We start from the raw sequence: 16,318 nt of genomic DNA on the forward strand, positions 1-16,318 counted from the left end.
ATAATTAAGCTACAGGTTATATGAGCATTAACAGTATAAACAAGGGGAATTAGGAATCCTGGGTCTGTCTGCTAACATCTCTAAAGGTTACTAATTAACATGTTTTATTTAATATGTGCAAAAATTAGAGCACAAAAATTGCATGTTGTGTATTCTTGGTTATTCTCTTGAGATTGAGAGGCATACACTGAGAACTAGAATTCACCGCAACAAACAATTTCAGCATGTATTCTCTCCATAGCAATGCAACTTGACATTTTCAAATGTCAGTTATTAAGCAGATTACTCAGACGTGACAGATCCAGGTAGCTGCTGTTCCCTTACAGTCTTTAAACTACACAAAACAAACCGGCGGCCTGCACAAAGTTTTCTATCAACACACTTGAGAGCAGAACTGATCTCATTCCTCATAAAAGAAAATGTTCTTTTAAAGAAATAGCTTGGAGGGAAAGAAGACTAGGATTTGTAATCCAGCATTTTCCTGAAGCTATTCACAACACCCATTAAACGTTTAGATGCGTGGGTGAAAAAGTGCAAAGCCACAAAACAGCAGTTCTTACACCATGTAACATATTGTTTCGTTTCTTGTCAAACTGCATGGAAAAACTTGGGCTAATATTCCTGGAGTTGCGTTTTGCCTGTTTTCTCAACAACAGAGGGAACCCCCGCTCTCCAGTGCTCCTACACACCCTCACCACACTACACACACCACAGCTTTCCTCCCTCCCCTCTTCTTGGAGCTTGCCCTTTTTTGGCTGTTCCTCTTTCTTTCTTTTTTTCATCTGAAAGAGGGATAGTGTGACAGCTTTTCCTGCTTGTAGATTGGAACCGGGAGAGAGAGAACTCTGTTACTCGCTCCGTCTCCAACTTTCAGAGGAAGTTACCACCTCTTCCCCAGACCCTGTACACATACTCAGGCAAACACACGCTCCCTTCAGGACTTGACCACAGCAGCAACAGAGCAACAGTCAAGGCTGCTTTTAATGCCGTGCTCTTTTTTTCCTTTTCTCTAATTCAAAATTTGGAGGGAAGGAAGATTAAGATTTGCAGTTTGCTTTCTGCGAGGACTGAACAGCTTCTCTCAAGAGTGACGGGTGAGTTTAACATTCATATCATAGAAACTCCTGTGAATCACGAACACTATTTTTTTTTAAAATGAACTCTTTCCTGTATTAGAGAGAGTCTGAGATTTAATTTGTTTTAGTTTAGAGAGATGCTTGGTCTTGGGAAAACCTTCCTGTGCTACAAAGTCTGATATCTGGTCTTCATCACAGCGAGTCTGGTAAGTTTTTACAAGAAAAAGCAGCTTATCTGCAGTTGTTTCTGTTTTGATTAACTGTGTTCAAAGGTTTAGAGAAGCTTGAGTGAAGTGACTGAGTTTTAGTAACAGCAGTGTGAATACATTCTTCAAACCTTTTAAGCACCTGGCATCTTTTTTACATAAAAACACGTTGTTCTACTACAATCTACTGTCTCGAACTAAGCTGGATCCTCATCTGCCGTGTCAGTGCATCAGAGCTGAGTTAAAGTGTTTTTAGCTTGTAACAGATCTAAGAAGAGCTGATGCAGCACCAGTTCAGACAGGACAGAAGAGCTGGATTTCCTGTGCCTCTGCACATCATTTCTAAACTTAAAGCCACTAGATAGTTGTCTAATAAAAGGTTCAATATAAGCAAACATCCTGTTGCTGTTTTGTTGTGTTTTTAAGGCCACAAAAGAGCAGATTCTTACAGTAAAATAAGAGAGGTGAGAGAATTTTAAAAGCAGGGCACACATGGTGCGTATGGCTCTATTCATCTGTCAGTTTTTCTTTTCCTTTTTTTTTTTTTTGCATAAGCACTAAGAGAAGATCATGGTCAACAGCAGCTGACCATATGCCTCATTTCCATTAGTTCTAGCTTTCTGCTGGATGATTGTGGTTAGCACCTCTTATCAGAGAGAAGAGCGCTGATGGGTGGAGGCTGGAGCTGCTCTCCAGTGTCTTTTTATTCACACTATCTGAGTGGACTGCTTGCACTGTAGCCTCCCACATTCAATCAGATAATCTCCCATAGGAAGAGCATGTAACAGGGTTAAATGACCCCTTGGAGCCTGATTATCAAGACTTGACTTCTGCATGACCTCTCCAAGCTATTCATACTAGCAGACTTTTCTTTTTCCAAAACCCAGTTGACTCACTTGTCAGTTGGCCTGTCTTATCTGTCCTGAGGATGGTTGGTAACTCTCTCCATTTACTCAGAGGTGAAAGGTCAGATTCTGACTTGATTTGCTTGTCTAAAGTCCCATGGTACCAATCTGTTTGCAGAAAGTTTCAATCCACACAAAGCCAGGATAAGTCAAAAGAACTTAGCCCAATGGATAGCATTCATAAACAAACCCAGTGCAAGAGAAGGGCTAATATAGGCAGCTAGATATATTATCGTTACTCTTTGTAATTTATGTTTACACATGAACAAATAGCCTGTAATGATGTAATGCTATTGAAGCCCTGCAGAGGTATAGTGTGTACATACATTTGGCTGATTTAGCAGGACTCAAAATTGGGCAACAGTGCTGTTTTATCAAATGTGAACAATGCATTGTTATCACAAAAGCATCCCAGTAAACATTCTCAAAGTCCCATGTGTAGACCACCGCATCAAACTTCATGTTTCCAGTTCTTGGCTTTGGGAGAGAACAATTATACTAAAAATTGAAGTAAGAGCAATGAGGTAATTTTCCATCAGTGCATGAATTAAGCGAATTAGATCTTAATGCATATGCATTTAGTGTGCCTCTTATGTCCCTTGGACATAACTTGGACAGATGGAAAAATGCTGAATCAGGAGTTCACTGTTGGTTGCTCAGTATTGCAAATTGTCCCAAACAAAAGTTACAAAAGATGGGAATGTCAAAGAAAGTAAATGAAAAAATGTCAGCCAACACCAATGAACCACTTTACCTACATTTATTCCTTGGAGTATTTTCAGCTTGTTCCAACTTTAACATTCCATGCAATGGAAATACGGTAGTTGTCTTGTGCATCACTTTTTAATTTCACATTGATTGTCGCTGACATCTTTTTAGGTGAGTTGGGTTTAAAGTTAAACTTGCAGTGGTTTGTTTCATATCTGGATGTACAGCATATGTTTGTCCTAAGGTCAGAGTGCCTTTGATAACCACTGCATGGGGAAAAAAATGCTTTGCCAAAAAATGGTTTATTTACAGTGAAGATGCTGTGATAATGGTTTCATGGGGCATATTTAAGCTAGGATATGAAGTCATGCAGGATCAGATGATCATCAGCAGATCTCTCTGAACAACACCCAGCCCCAAAACAAAGTGCTCCATTTAAACAGCAGGCCTTCTCCTTTTAACTGTTAGTGCTGGTGGTTTTATTATAGCCGCTAACTGTTGTTACCAGGGTTGAAAATGTGGGAAAAATGGTGAGTGTTTATCACTTGTCTAGTTTTTCATCAGGTAAAAACACAGCTCCAAAATCATGTCATTCATCAAGCAGCAGCTGGTTTCACCTTAACGCCCTTTTAACACACTCATATATGTATACAGATTTAATTACTGCACTTTTAACAGCGGTTTTGTTTAACAGTTATATGGCCTTGGTCAAAAGGTGATAGCTAACACATAAAAAATATATATATTTTAGGTCACTGACAAATATGAGTTTGATAAATGAGGTGTCTCCAAAACTATGTTTAGCAAAGCTTCAACTAGCCGGTGATGCCTTCCAGGACTCAGGGCTTATTGTCTTCTAGCGGGAGCCCCACTGGCCTAGACAGTCTGGTCTTTAGATTTCAGTGGATGGTTGACATGTTAAGTCCAGTGGGTTTACCTAAGCTTACACTCCTATCTTGGATACATGTATGCTGAGACATATTTGCAGCTGGACACACACATACTGGAAGAAGAGGGGCATGCAGGAAAAGACACACGTTGAAAAAATGTGCTTGAGCATGCATAAATGTGTGGTGGGCATATTTTTGCTTAGGCTGCAATATTTAGTACATTTGCTGTTTGAAACAATGACAAGAGCTGAATGAATGTTATTTAGGCCCAAACTCAAGGCATTATTCCGCAGATATAACAATCAACAATAACTTGGCTATTATGTTAAGTAATATTTGCACCCTACAAGAACACATAAAATTAGCTCAAGTGACAACAAAAGCACTGTCAGCAAAAGCCATGTCACATTTTTATTTTTGTCTTGCTGTAAATAAACCCAGAAAATTGAAAGGATTAGTTTTAGAGCACCATGCCATCTTATAAACTATCATTTTTAAGCTATGCTATGATCTGTGCTCTAAGCACCTCCTCACATCTCTATTGTAAAAATATGACACTATCATGATCTAAGAGTTAACCATAACAGATGACAGCGCTGTTTTTCTAATTGCTACTGGTTACTAAAAGAAGTCAGTAGGAGCCACTACCTCAACAGCCCCTAAAATAGTCATACAAGCAGCCTTCACTTTCACTACACAAACTCAGTCCTGCCAGAGCAACACTTCGAAACTCCCCAAATCTACTGGAACTGCAACATATTTGTGGATAGCCTACAGCGAGCTGTATGGGCCCAATCATGGAAAGGGCAAACACGTGTTTTGTGTCACAGAGTAATCCGTAGGGTCCATGTAATTGATACAGTATGTGGTGCTGGCTTGCTTGCTGGATGATGGCCAAGATCAATGAAAACAATGAGATCATGTCTCTATTTTTGGAGATTTCAATTTGTGCTGATCTAAAGCCCAAAGTAATTTAGGGAATTGTAGAGGAACGCTCAAATGAATCGATCTAAACATCCAGGAATTACTCAAACAACCTATAAGAAAAAACTGTACACACACGAATATATAAATAAACCTTTTCAGCACAACACACAATGGTTGTCATAAATTGGATTCCCTACTGCCATCAGCTATTTGACTTATACCTTGATGACGTCAGTATTAAGAAGGAGCATGGGAAATCTCTCCCTGATTTACATAGCAAAGCATTCTCTCTCTCCCTCATATCAGGAACACATCTGGGTGCTATTAACCACTTGCTCTAACCCCAAGCTCAGTCCTGCATCTCTATTACCCTCCCATTACCTGCCATAACCCACAAAACATATTCTCCACAGGGCGAGCAGTACACTGAGGTTCACTTCTTCATGACATGAAGATGGAAAGGAATTAATCAGGGCAAGAGATGCTTTGCCCTGAGTCTACCACTGCCATCACGTTGGACAGTGAATTCCTAACCTAACTGTTGTTGAAAGCTAAATATCTGTTGTAAAATAATTGGCTGACAATACTGCCGGGAGTTTGTGTTCACTCCTGGAAAAGGGTTTGTCCTTGAAAGAAAAGCTGTTGTTCATTAGGCTTATGTAAAATACAGTACCCAGTGCCCAGAGCCATCAACGCATAAAAACCAAAGGTCTTTTTCAGCATCATATCCAACACTAAAAGATATTCAAGACATTCAAGACTCTCTAAGAGTCTCAAGAGGAAACTTGATAAAAGCTGGGCATGTCCTGACTTTTAAATTTGCTATGCTGTTTGTCTTTGCAGCTGGCTGTAGCTAGGGTGAGTAGTTCAGAATGGGGTCAAATATGATTGAAATTCTGTTTGTTTTTACCAACCGTGAATGTTACATGGGTAATTTTTTTTTCTCGATGATTTAATCATGTTCTGTCAAACTACTGGGAGTGGTTGGGTTCTTGTAGTAGTTCTTGAAAACTGAAAGTCTTCATGTTCATATTGGCAAAACAATCTTCAGTCATCAGCAGACAAAGCTTTCACTGTGCTCATCAACCTTTTCTTGAGCTGAGGCTGGAAATAAATGCTGACCTTGGAAACTTGAGGTAATGAGACAACCTGCACTCGAGGACCTCTCATTCGCTTTGGACGATGCTCATACTCTTCACCTGCAAATGTGGTTTGAAGCCCCACAGGCACTTAAATTCATGGGAAGTTTGAAATCCTGCTGGTCTGTGATAACAGCGAAAACTTCATCTGCTTTTGTAATCAGTGTGATTCTAAATGGGCAAAAGAGCCAGGACAAGACAGCAGGTATACTTTATATTTTCAACTCTCATTTCCACTGTCAGCCCCAAAAAGCTTTTTTTTTTAATCTTATTTGCATGTTAAAGCTCTTCCTAAAACACATCTTTTTCTGAGAAGTTACGTTAACCACTCTCTGTTTAAATAAATGGTGGAAAGAAACATATCATTAATTTAAAAAAATACTTGATTTAGTTATTAACTGTTTGATCATTTTTCTAACCGTTTGGCTTTTAAGAAGCATTTTAAGAGCAGTGGTTCAGATCTGCTGGCCAGCTACACCCCTCTGTGTGGAGTGCACCTTCCCTCAGTATTCCAGCTTCCTTCTACAGTTCAAAGACAAGCTTGTTAAGTTAACTGGTTATACTAAATTGGTGTGACTGTGAGCATTACTGATTGTCCGTCTTTGGATGTTAGCCCCGTGATAGTTTGGCAGTTTGTACCTTGTCGCTTGCCCCATGACAGCTAGGCTAGGTTCCAGCCCTCCCACAACCCTCAGGTGGATTAATGGTTAAAGAATACCATATCTCTGTCCTTTCAATATTTTTCTAAAAGTTATCTAGCATAAAAATTTGGCTTTATTTGATTGTTTTTTGCTGATAAATACTACGCCTGATCAAACACTCTCAAACTCTCCAAGCTGTGTCTGCTCATGTTCAGCCTGGGTTTCTGCATCTTTCCTGATGTTACCCTTGTGAATTTTTTGTTTCCAAATGGAACAACCTTCCTGTCAAGCTTTCACAACGGGGTAGCAGAACTGACAGAAATCATAGCTTGAAATCCAAGATGTTGGTGTCAAGAGTAACTTGGAAGAAATGTACTTTTACTTTCTCCAGAAATGCAGCTCTGTGCAACCCTCCGCCGTCTGAAGAAAACTTACAGGCACTTCCAGAAGAAATTACCCTTCACCCTGTGGACATCCATGAATGCTTTCACAGACACAGTTGACAGAGATCTTGGTTTGGACAATGTTTCTATTTACCAAGTGGAAAGTAATCTACTGCACTTCTGCTGTTTTGCGGAGAACTTGAAATTCCATTATGTTTGAGTGCTTGGAGACGGTTCGCTGGCTTGATTACAGGTGTCTGATAAATGGTGTGCACATACATTCAGCAGATATTTTTGTGATACAGTTTCACATTCTTTGGCATGTGAGCCAAAACGAAGCTATGATTCAGTAAATCTTTTTTTTTCTTTTTACAGGAACTTGCACGGTTTCAGAATGAGATCTGAAAGCTGGAAATAATGCGTTTGTTTGATGTTGTGAATCATTTAGAGGTTTTTTTTTTCTATCGGCAGCTACAGAATAAGAGCATAATTAAGACCAAAAAAAGATGCTATAAATCCTACACAGCAAAATCTCCAGTGTTAAATTAACACTGGAGAGTGTCTATATGGGTCCACACCTCTGAGTGTTAAATACAACACTGTTGAGTGTTAAATTAACACTTTTGACAGTGTTATATGTTTAAACGTAACCTGGTCAGTTTTGAAGATTAACAAAGACTAACACTGAGCAGTGCTGATTTTCTAACACTGGAATATTTCTAACATTTTGAGTTATTTTCCAGTGTTAGAAAATCAGCACTGCTCAGTGCTAGTCTTTGTTAATCTTCAAAACTGACTAGGTTACTTTTAAACATATAACACTGTCAAAAGTGTTAATTTAACACTGGAGACTTTGCTGTGTAACAGCACCTTTTGTGATCTTGGCTACTAGAGAGAGTCTGTGTGTGCATGTAGATCTGGGCATTTTCATTTTGTGAAGTTTCATCCCAGGCAAACCACAGACACACTGTCTGTTGTGCTAGGAATCATTGCAGCTGCAAAGAAATTGGAGGTATTAAAAATATTTATTTTCTTCTGTGGTTCAGTGTGTGTGTCATTACAATGCGGAAATAACACAGACAGGCTTCCTTGTGTAATCTGACCTTTTCATGTTCTGTGTATAAATCAAATGTGGCTTGACTCCTCGCGTAAATTCCACTGAAGAGTTACAACTTTGACTTTTTCATTGTGGAAAAGGAGCAATATGGTTGGATGGTTTATGAAACTACTGTAACTGGTGAACTATCCAAGGGGAAAAGTGCGTCTATTCTGTGACAGACCTTTGCCTTGGAAAGCTGCCCATCTAAGGAGCCACCTGATAAACTGCTCAGCTGACATCTGTGTACAGTAAACAGCCCAGTCTATTCTGTCTCAACCTACTTATCTAAGACAATGAAGCAGAGGAAAGGCTTTGCCCTGGATGTTGCCTCTGTGGAAAGGGATAAACCTTGTGGGAAGGAAGAGCAGTTGTGGTTATCACCACAACAGCAAAAATATCACACTGCATAACATTTTGTAGCTGGTCCTCCACTCAGCTATTTCTTCTAAACCAAAGCAAACAATGCCGGGTCAAAAATAGCGCCTGACCTCTTCTCAGGCCACAACGTCATGATGTGTTTATCTTGGCTTCTGCAGTGATCTGACACAAACAGCTCATTGCTGAGTGACACACACACACATGCACAGAAATGAATGGTAATTTAGTTGATGCCCTTTCCATTTGTTACTGGAATAATAGCTGTTTTGATATAACAGGACATAAAATATAGACTGTGTGTTTCGCACAGAAAAAAAAGAAAATAATGTCAGGATGATGATGATTTGAGTGATTATTTAATATTCAGAGACATGAAGAAGACCTCAGACGGGGTGAGCCTAAGTCTCTGACCTGAGGGTATGAGACCCTCAGAAATTCTGCCTTTTTTGGACCTTAACAGGGCCAAAAAAGGTAGAATTTCAAAAGAAATGCCTCTTTCTGCACCTCGAACCAGATGAGTAGGGTCACAATATTTTCCAGGCTGTTAAAAATTTAACAACTGTTTAAGTAAAACATGATGGAAATAAATGATACATCAAGTCCCCAAAGCATGACTGTTTTCTTATAATGAAGGTCTCCTTTTTAAAGCTTTCGGGTTGTGCAAAACCTGCAAAAGAAAAACAGATTGGGTCACTTTGAGAACATGACTGAGAACTGAGTCATGATACAGTGCATGCTGCTGCAGAGGAACAGGTCTGTTAATAATTTCCTTGTTTGACTAAAACAAACACACAACAAAACAACAAGCCAGGATAATTAGTGTTTAAATAGGTTTTAAACAGCTCTCCAGTTATCATTAGCCACCAGTAACAGATGCCAAGATCCTAAAGCTCAGTTTTGCTGCATAGCGGTGTGAGTAGAGGTCAGTTAATGTTCTGTAGGTACCCAATCATTAGCTTTGACCTTGGCTTAAAAAGACTGTAGTCATCCGAGCCGTTTACTTTATTACCCCTGGGACAAAAACAAAATATTTCATTTAAAGTCTGTGCTTTTCTGCTCAGCTTGGATAATGATGATAGATTCCATTATGTGGATTCTATCATCGAGTGGGATTCGCCTCAGCAGGAGATCGGAAATGAATCTGTTCATTATTTGTTTATCTACTTTTTATAAAGACAGGAAGCTTGTTTGGAAGACAGTGCACGGGTCTATCACTGCATCGTGGAGCAGCTGCCTCCTGTACGGCTCAAGGTGGTCAGCCTGGAAAGCATGCTCCCACAGCGGCCGCTCTGTCACTTGCCCCCCCCCCCCCCCCCCCCCGAGTGCTGTTTCAGTTAGGCACTGTGTAAAGTGCATAGGATCTGCCAAGAGTCAGCAAGATCAAAATCTGCCCTGGAAAGCTCAGAGGCTCTGCTAAACCAACTGCTGCTGGCAGAGGATCTTTTTTCCTAAACAGGGGTGCAAGTCAAAAAACTCCACAGCTCAGCATTTTCACAGCGCTCAGCTCTGCACCTGGCATGTAAACCGCAAAACCCCCAGGATGTTATAGGGCTTTTAGTAAGTATAGAAAATTGATTGTTATTGTTCAAGGTGCTAGAAACAAAAAGAAAAATCTCAAGTTCGTGTCACTTGTTCAAAGTTCAAAATGTTCTGTTTTGTCATCCTTGCACAATGCTGCAATGAGAGAGCAGCATTACAGGTCCCTGAGGCTGGAGAGTGGAAACACCTCACTTGTATTTTACTATTGATGACAGCTTTACATCTAATAGGTGTTTTTTCCCTACAGAGCCAGAAGGGGACCCTATGTTTTTGGGGATTTTTTAGCTGTCAGTACTCATTTTGCTAGTATCTTTGTAATTGGATCTGATGTTGTTCCCAGCTTTCTATGCATAAAAGTCTAAATGTGGAGTATCTTCAAGTCATAGAACAAAGTCCCACTAAGTTCATATCACAAAATAATTTAGTTCCCAAGATCTAATCAAATGTATTTAAAGACATCAAAAAAAAATTTACTTTTTCTTTTAGCAAAAAAATAAAAATAAAGTTACTTTTCATGTTGCTTTTATGACACTAATATGCACAACTTGGCCATACCTGTGTTTTTTTTTCTGTGTTGGAACAACTTAAGCACTAAAAAATGCAAAAAGTCTGCCTCTGGTCTCCTGCTGGACCACGTAACCTGCAATAGGTCTGTCTTTGTTTGCATTGCAGACGCCTCACTGAGTTTGGCTCTAACATAGCTTGACGTGTCTGTGTGTGTATTTGCTCTTTTTTTCAGGGTGGCCAAATCAACTATTTAGCCTGAAGACCAAAGATCACAAGCCGTGATCCAACAGCAGAGAGAAAAGAGGAGCGTGATAATTTTGCATCTGTTCTCCAACTTCTCAGAACAATATGAACTGGAACTGAAGCTCCATAGTTTCATTTTTGTGGTAAGTTTTATACTTTATCTGCACTCCCCTTTCTGTTTACTTCTACTTTTACAAGAGAATGTTTGCTGTGTTTTAAAGTTCATTAGTGGGCCATATTACATATGGTTTACACATGTGTGGTTTCATGCTTGAATTTTACTAAAAGTTCCATCAACAAGTAAGCACACATGCTAAATAAATTATTGAGGTAGTCACATCATGATAGAGATCAGACATTGAGATTATCACTGGGTGCAATTTAGAGGTAAATGGAAACATAAACATGTGGTTTGTGCAATATGAACGAGTCCATATGATCTCTATAGGCACAGTGACATGTGGTTTAACTTAGAGAAGAGCGCACACAGGTTAGAGTGAGATGGTTGCAGCGCTCGTCATCATATCTCGTGAACAGAATGGTTTTTTTTTCCACAGTCAGCCACAACACAAAGCACATGCTAAAGAGGGATGGTGCTAACGTGTGTATGTGTGTTATTCTGAACTGGTCTTTTTTCTGTTGTCACCAGCACTCTTTTATGTAACTTGGTGCAGCTCTATGATGCCATCCTTGGGTAGTGACAGAAGTTATGGCTGCACATAGCAGCGGAAGAAGCACAACAAAGTTCATTTGACTGACAGGATATGGGAGGATAAGGCAGCTTAAATGTCAAGGAAACAATGGCTAAACATTAGAAAAATGTCAACCGTGCACTGGCTGCTTCCTCTGAGCTTTACAAATCGATCTGACAGTCCCATCTGACACGAAGGAGCCCGTTGCGGCTACTTGGGAAATTGACTCTTGACCTCATTTATATAGGGTTGTCATGGTTCAGAGAGAATGGCTGAGGCAAAGTGCCATGTGCCAAATGCATTATGATGATCCCACATCAAGCTAGTAGTTAATAGTGACACAAAGGAGCTTTTGTTGGGGACTCGAAGGCCTCATCCCACCCACCAGGCATATGAAGAATGTTGTGGTCAGTGGGTTTGACATCCCGGCGCTGCACAGAATATAAACCTGGAGGAAAAGAAGTCTGGCAGATATTTCAAAAGCGACTTTAAGCACCTGGAAGAGAACTGATTGATTAAGTGTCTTGTATCTTATAGCAGTCAGATTAAATATTGTGTGTCAAATGTCTGCTACAGGTGTAAAAGAAGAAAACCGAGTCACCATGGATGTGAAGAAAAAGGAAATGGACCTCCTAAGTAACAGCATTGCTGCCTATGCACACATCAAAGGTAAGCCACAGTGTGAATTTGCCTCTCATTTTTTAACAACATTTAACTGTATCTAATGCAGTTTGTTTTTGTCCCTTCTTTAGCAAATCCAGAGAGTTTTGGCCTTTACTTTGTGCTTGGAGTGTGTTTTGGCTTGATACTCACACTCTGCCTACTGGTGATTCGGATCTCCTGCAAGCCACGCACTACCATTACCCCCTCCACTCCTGAGAAAAAAAACTTAAAGGACATCAACGAGGAGGATGAGGACAGTGATGACGATGATGAAGATGAAGAAGTGGACGATGTAGAGGCGACTGTTCCGTTGCCCACCACAGAAATCTCTGTTGGCAATCACACCAGCCAGTCGGATGGGACACTGAGCGTGAATGTGTTTACTTCAGCCGAAGAGCTGGAGCGTGCACAGCGACTGGAGGAGAGGGAACGCATCATCCGAGAGATCTGGAGGAACGGCCAGCCAGATATCCTGGGGACAGGAACGGGAACTATTGGAAGAGTGCATTACTACTAAGAAACATGAGGCTAAGGAAAGTGAGCCCTGAGGAAATGAGACATAGACTTTTGGGTGGGCCTGGTGTCCCTCAAGCCCGAAAGCCTGCGTTAGATACAAAGTGACTGGATATTAGTCATATTTGACATACTTAGCTCTGACAGAGCAGACTGAGATATTGCACTTCTTATGTAGCATTGATAAATCTGACTGATTAACCAAACCAATGGAGGTCTCAAGGACTGAATAATTCATATGGAAGAGATGTGGAGTGAATGTGGGGAATGATGGGACACTTGAAGTAATCAGTCTATTAAACTTGGTGCTTAATTACAGAAATGAAAAGTAGATTTGTGTATGTAATAAATGAAAAATGAAAGTGTCAATAAGTAAAAAAGAACTGTTTGTTTAAACAAAGACTATTTCCACTAACAATTCTCACATTATAGGATAATGAATTTGCAGGATAAATCAAAGCACTTCATGAGCATATATACGTGTATTCAACAACATCAGATACTGAAGTCCAAAGGTATATACTGATCAGCTTCAAAATGAAACTCTATCTAATTGTTGATGTTCTTCCTGCACTGCTAAAACAGCTCTGAAATGTGGAAGAATAAATACCACGTTTGTAAGGCTTACTGGGATGGGAGGAACAGGTACTGAATTTTAAAATAAAATCCAGACCTCAAAGTTTTTCAGGAAGAACATTAGTATTGCAACATGATATCCAGTGCTATTGATATATTAATGCTGTGGCTGATCAGTGTGTACAAATCTAATAGATCTAATCATGTAAAAAATAAATAAATAAATAAAATAAGCAAACATGTCAAAATGTCAGAAAAACACAACAAGAATCACTACACCTTTGGGCCATAAATATATTTTCAATAATAATAATAATAAAGATGGAGAAAGATCACTTTTGCCACTTTTATTTCTCAATATCACCGTAGTGCTTGATGCACATTTGTTCTTGATACAACTATTCAGTTTGGCTCTTGGCCACTTTAACACAGTTTTCTTTCATCCGCTGACATCTGGAAACTACAAAAGCTAATGTTTCCCTCCATAAAGCTAAGTAGCCTGCTAGCTTTTTAGTCTAATACATGCTAACTCTGCTACCTGTTACCACTGCCTTTGCAGTCGAAGCTGAAGCAGGGTTGGAGTAAGGCTCTTGGCCAGGTTCCATGAACTCTGTGGTCTACACCACAGACCTCTAGTGCTAAGATTTGTCTGACATGTTCAGCGTCTCTGGAACATGAATCTTTTCGACTTATGTGACCTGTTGGTTTTACACGTTTAACTTCAAATTATTCCATATATGTAAGATGGGCATTAGGATGTTGCGTGAACATGCTAGCTTGTTAGTGCAGCACTGAGCTGTTAGGCTGTTCACCTGCATTTTTTTTGTTTTGTTTTTGATTGCTTATCTGTTTTTTCAGAGCTGCCTGATAATATCTGCTAAAACTGCTCATTTTTTGGTTGATAACCTTTTATATGCTCGTGGCTAATTTCTTCTCCTGCAACCCAATCCTAATTTACTTTCTACTACAATGCTAACCTGCTAACCTCTTCTCTTATTCTGTTGACCTCATGGTTGAATTGTCTTTCTTGGTGCTTTTACTGTTTCATATGCCCATTATGATTTTTTTTTCGTGCTTTTGATTCAGATTTAGAGAAAAATAATGGCAGTGTTAATGGATGAATTAGTTTTGGATGCCTCCTGTGGTGGAGAGGGTCTCCCATAGCTCCCTCCAAGTCTGGGTCACTGCTGTAAACTTGGATGTAGTTATTAGCCAGTTATTAGTGAAAATGAAATTGAATTTAATCCAACGATGACACTTGCAACCTTCTGCTGCACTCATTGCCCAGTTTCTCTGGACTAGGTTGTATGTTGAAGGTGTTTTGTTTAGAGCTGACCACAGAGGCCATTAGCATGGCTCATGCACACAAGGTGCTTACTTGGCAGCCTAATTCCATCTGTGGTCTCGTGCAGGGTAATGGCCCCAAACGCTTCACATAATGACTAAAGTCAGACTCTGTTTCTAATGTGGTCTTCAGAGACGTGCTATCATCACTCCCACAGCTCAGCTGCTCTGAATTTCAGAGCTTAGATGTCCAATATCAACTCTGTGTATTAGTGTAATAAATCTGTTCCATGTGAGTTTATAGCTTGGAACAATGTTTGGTTGCCAGTAAAGACTTACAGAACATTGATGAATTGTCCACACTGGTGGTGTGTTTGTGTTGAATATTATCACAAGTCACCCTTCAGCGGTTTGGTGATTTACAATAAATGTTAGCATGAATTCTTGACACATCTGTAAATCCATAGAGAGGGTTAGTATGCACTAAAATACACATCATTGTAAGGCAATAATATTCCTTTTTTTGGGCACCCTGAAGCCGGTCTGGTCCTTGTGCTGCAGGACCAGATAGGGCTCAGGTTTGCCTTCGGGTCTCCGATTTCTGATAGCATCTTCTGTGTTGAGGTCTTGGAAAAGGTTCTCCTGTGGTCAGTGGCTTAGAGAAATTAGTAGCTTTGATTGTGTGCAGTCCTTTTAAGAGTCCAAAAAATATATTTTACTAGAGTCACGACTAAATATTGTGAACAGTGTCATTTTCATTTTGCTTAGGGCAATTAGTTCCAACATATATATGTGTATTTTTTACATAGGTAAAGTTAAGTCAACATCAACATGATTGAAATCTAGTAACCAAAGCCATAACTGAACTTATTTGACTTCAAAGTTTAAACAATAAGAAAATATATCTGTATGGATACCTCATTAAAGGTGACGTCTTTAATTTACGATTAAACAATGAGGAAAAATATGATAATAGGTTTACAGTTTGGTCTTCGAGAGGGGGAGGTGGTGCTCATAAGCACTGACCTGCCCTTTACTTGGCTTCTGGAAGCTGGACACTCAGTAGGAAGTGGGCTTCTAGGGAGGACGGGATGTTTAAAGACACTTACTGGAGCTAATGTTACTGCTGTTTCAGGCGATGGCTCAACTAAGGGGCTATAGAGCAGGCATTATGAAATGACGTGCTTTTTAATTGTGCAAAGCTTCACGGTTCCAAAGTAAAAAATAGCTGAGCCGAGAATCAGAATACAATGTTCCTTTTAAGCTTAGATCACAAATCTGTACAAGCTGTACAAATCCAGATTTGTTTCAGCATCTGTCTCGCTTTCTTTGTCAACATCTTTCATTATTTCTAAATTTAACTTGGGAATTTTTTTTTGTGTGTGTGTGTGACCTTTGGGCTCTGATAACTTTTTCACTACTCCATTTTCAGTGCTCTCTACAGAGTTTAAATTCCACCAGTGTTACTGTACACTGTACAGAGTTCACCATCTAAGACGAAGGAATAAAGTATCTGTGCAGATATTCCACTTTATTTGTGTATCTCTGGTGTAAGAAGAACTTACCTTCTATAAACATTTAAATCACATGCAGTTCTTCACAGAGAGGACATTATTGTTTTTAGATATCCTATGAAAGGTTTCTGCACTGTCAGCAGACTCTTTGTTTTACTGTTTGTCCATAAAGGAACACATCAATAATGGGCATGATTAACAATATTTTTTTGTTTCCACGAGAGTTTCAGAGCTTGATTCCTAAATAGCTCCAGGTATTGTTCATATATGCTCTTCACAGAGACACTACCATTAGCATGTTGTGAAGACTGCATTGTCCAAAGCTGTTCCTGCGATGGGTGTAATAATTTCTCAGTAATTTTCCTCCCATGTGTTCTGCATCCACTGATGAGTCACCTTTTGGTGTTTTATGAGTGAGTCAGTGTTTCTCCGACA

The 16,318-nt window shown here is 39.7% G+C and overlaps 1 protein-coding gene across 2 annotated transcripts; it reads left to right on the forward strand.

The window, feature by feature from the left end:
- Positions 1–727: 727 nt before the first annotated feature.
- On the forward strand, positions 728–16,262 carry eva1ba (eva-1 homolog Ba (C. elegans)). 2 transcript variants are annotated; one of them, XM_085423483.1, is made up of 5 exons: positions 728–1,094; positions 1,205–1,282; positions 10,631–10,784; positions 11,910–12,002; positions 12,086–16,262. In XM_085423483.1, the coding sequence occupies exons 4-5, from the start codon at positions 11,936–11,938 to the stop codon at positions 12,511–12,513; spliced, it is 495 nt and encodes a 164-aa protein (XP_085279609.1). In that variant the 5' UTR covers positions 728–1,094; positions 1,205–1,282; positions 10,631–10,784; positions 11,910–11,935; the 3' UTR covers positions 12,514–16,262. The 2 variants fall into 2 exon arrangements, with proteins under 2 accessions (XP_085279609.1, XP_085279610.1); XM_085423484.1 differs by lacking the exon at positions 1,205–1,282.
- The last annotated feature ends 56 nt before the right edge of the window (positions 16,263–16,318 follow it).

The sequence above is a fragment of the Rhamphochromis longiceps genome, linkage group LG11 (genome assembly GCF_057381845.1).
Source record: "Rhamphochromis longiceps isolate RC_006_pf linkage group LG11, R_longiceps_female_GT1.1, whole genome shotgun sequence".
In the NCBI taxonomy this organism is placed as follows: Eukaryota; Metazoa; Chordata; class Actinopteri; order Cichliformes; family Cichlidae; genus Rhamphochromis; species Rhamphochromis longiceps.

Bases quoted from the DNA above. Each gene is read 5' to 3' on its own strand.
- eva1ba (XM_085423483.1), top strand. From the start codon at position 11,936: ATGGATGTGAAGAAAAAGGAAATGGACCTCCTAAGTAACAGCATTGCT. The intron at 12,003-12,085 runs GTAAGCCACAGT...TCCCTTCTTTAG, and splicing joins TGCCTATGCACACATCAAAG to CAAATCCAGAGAGTTTTGGC.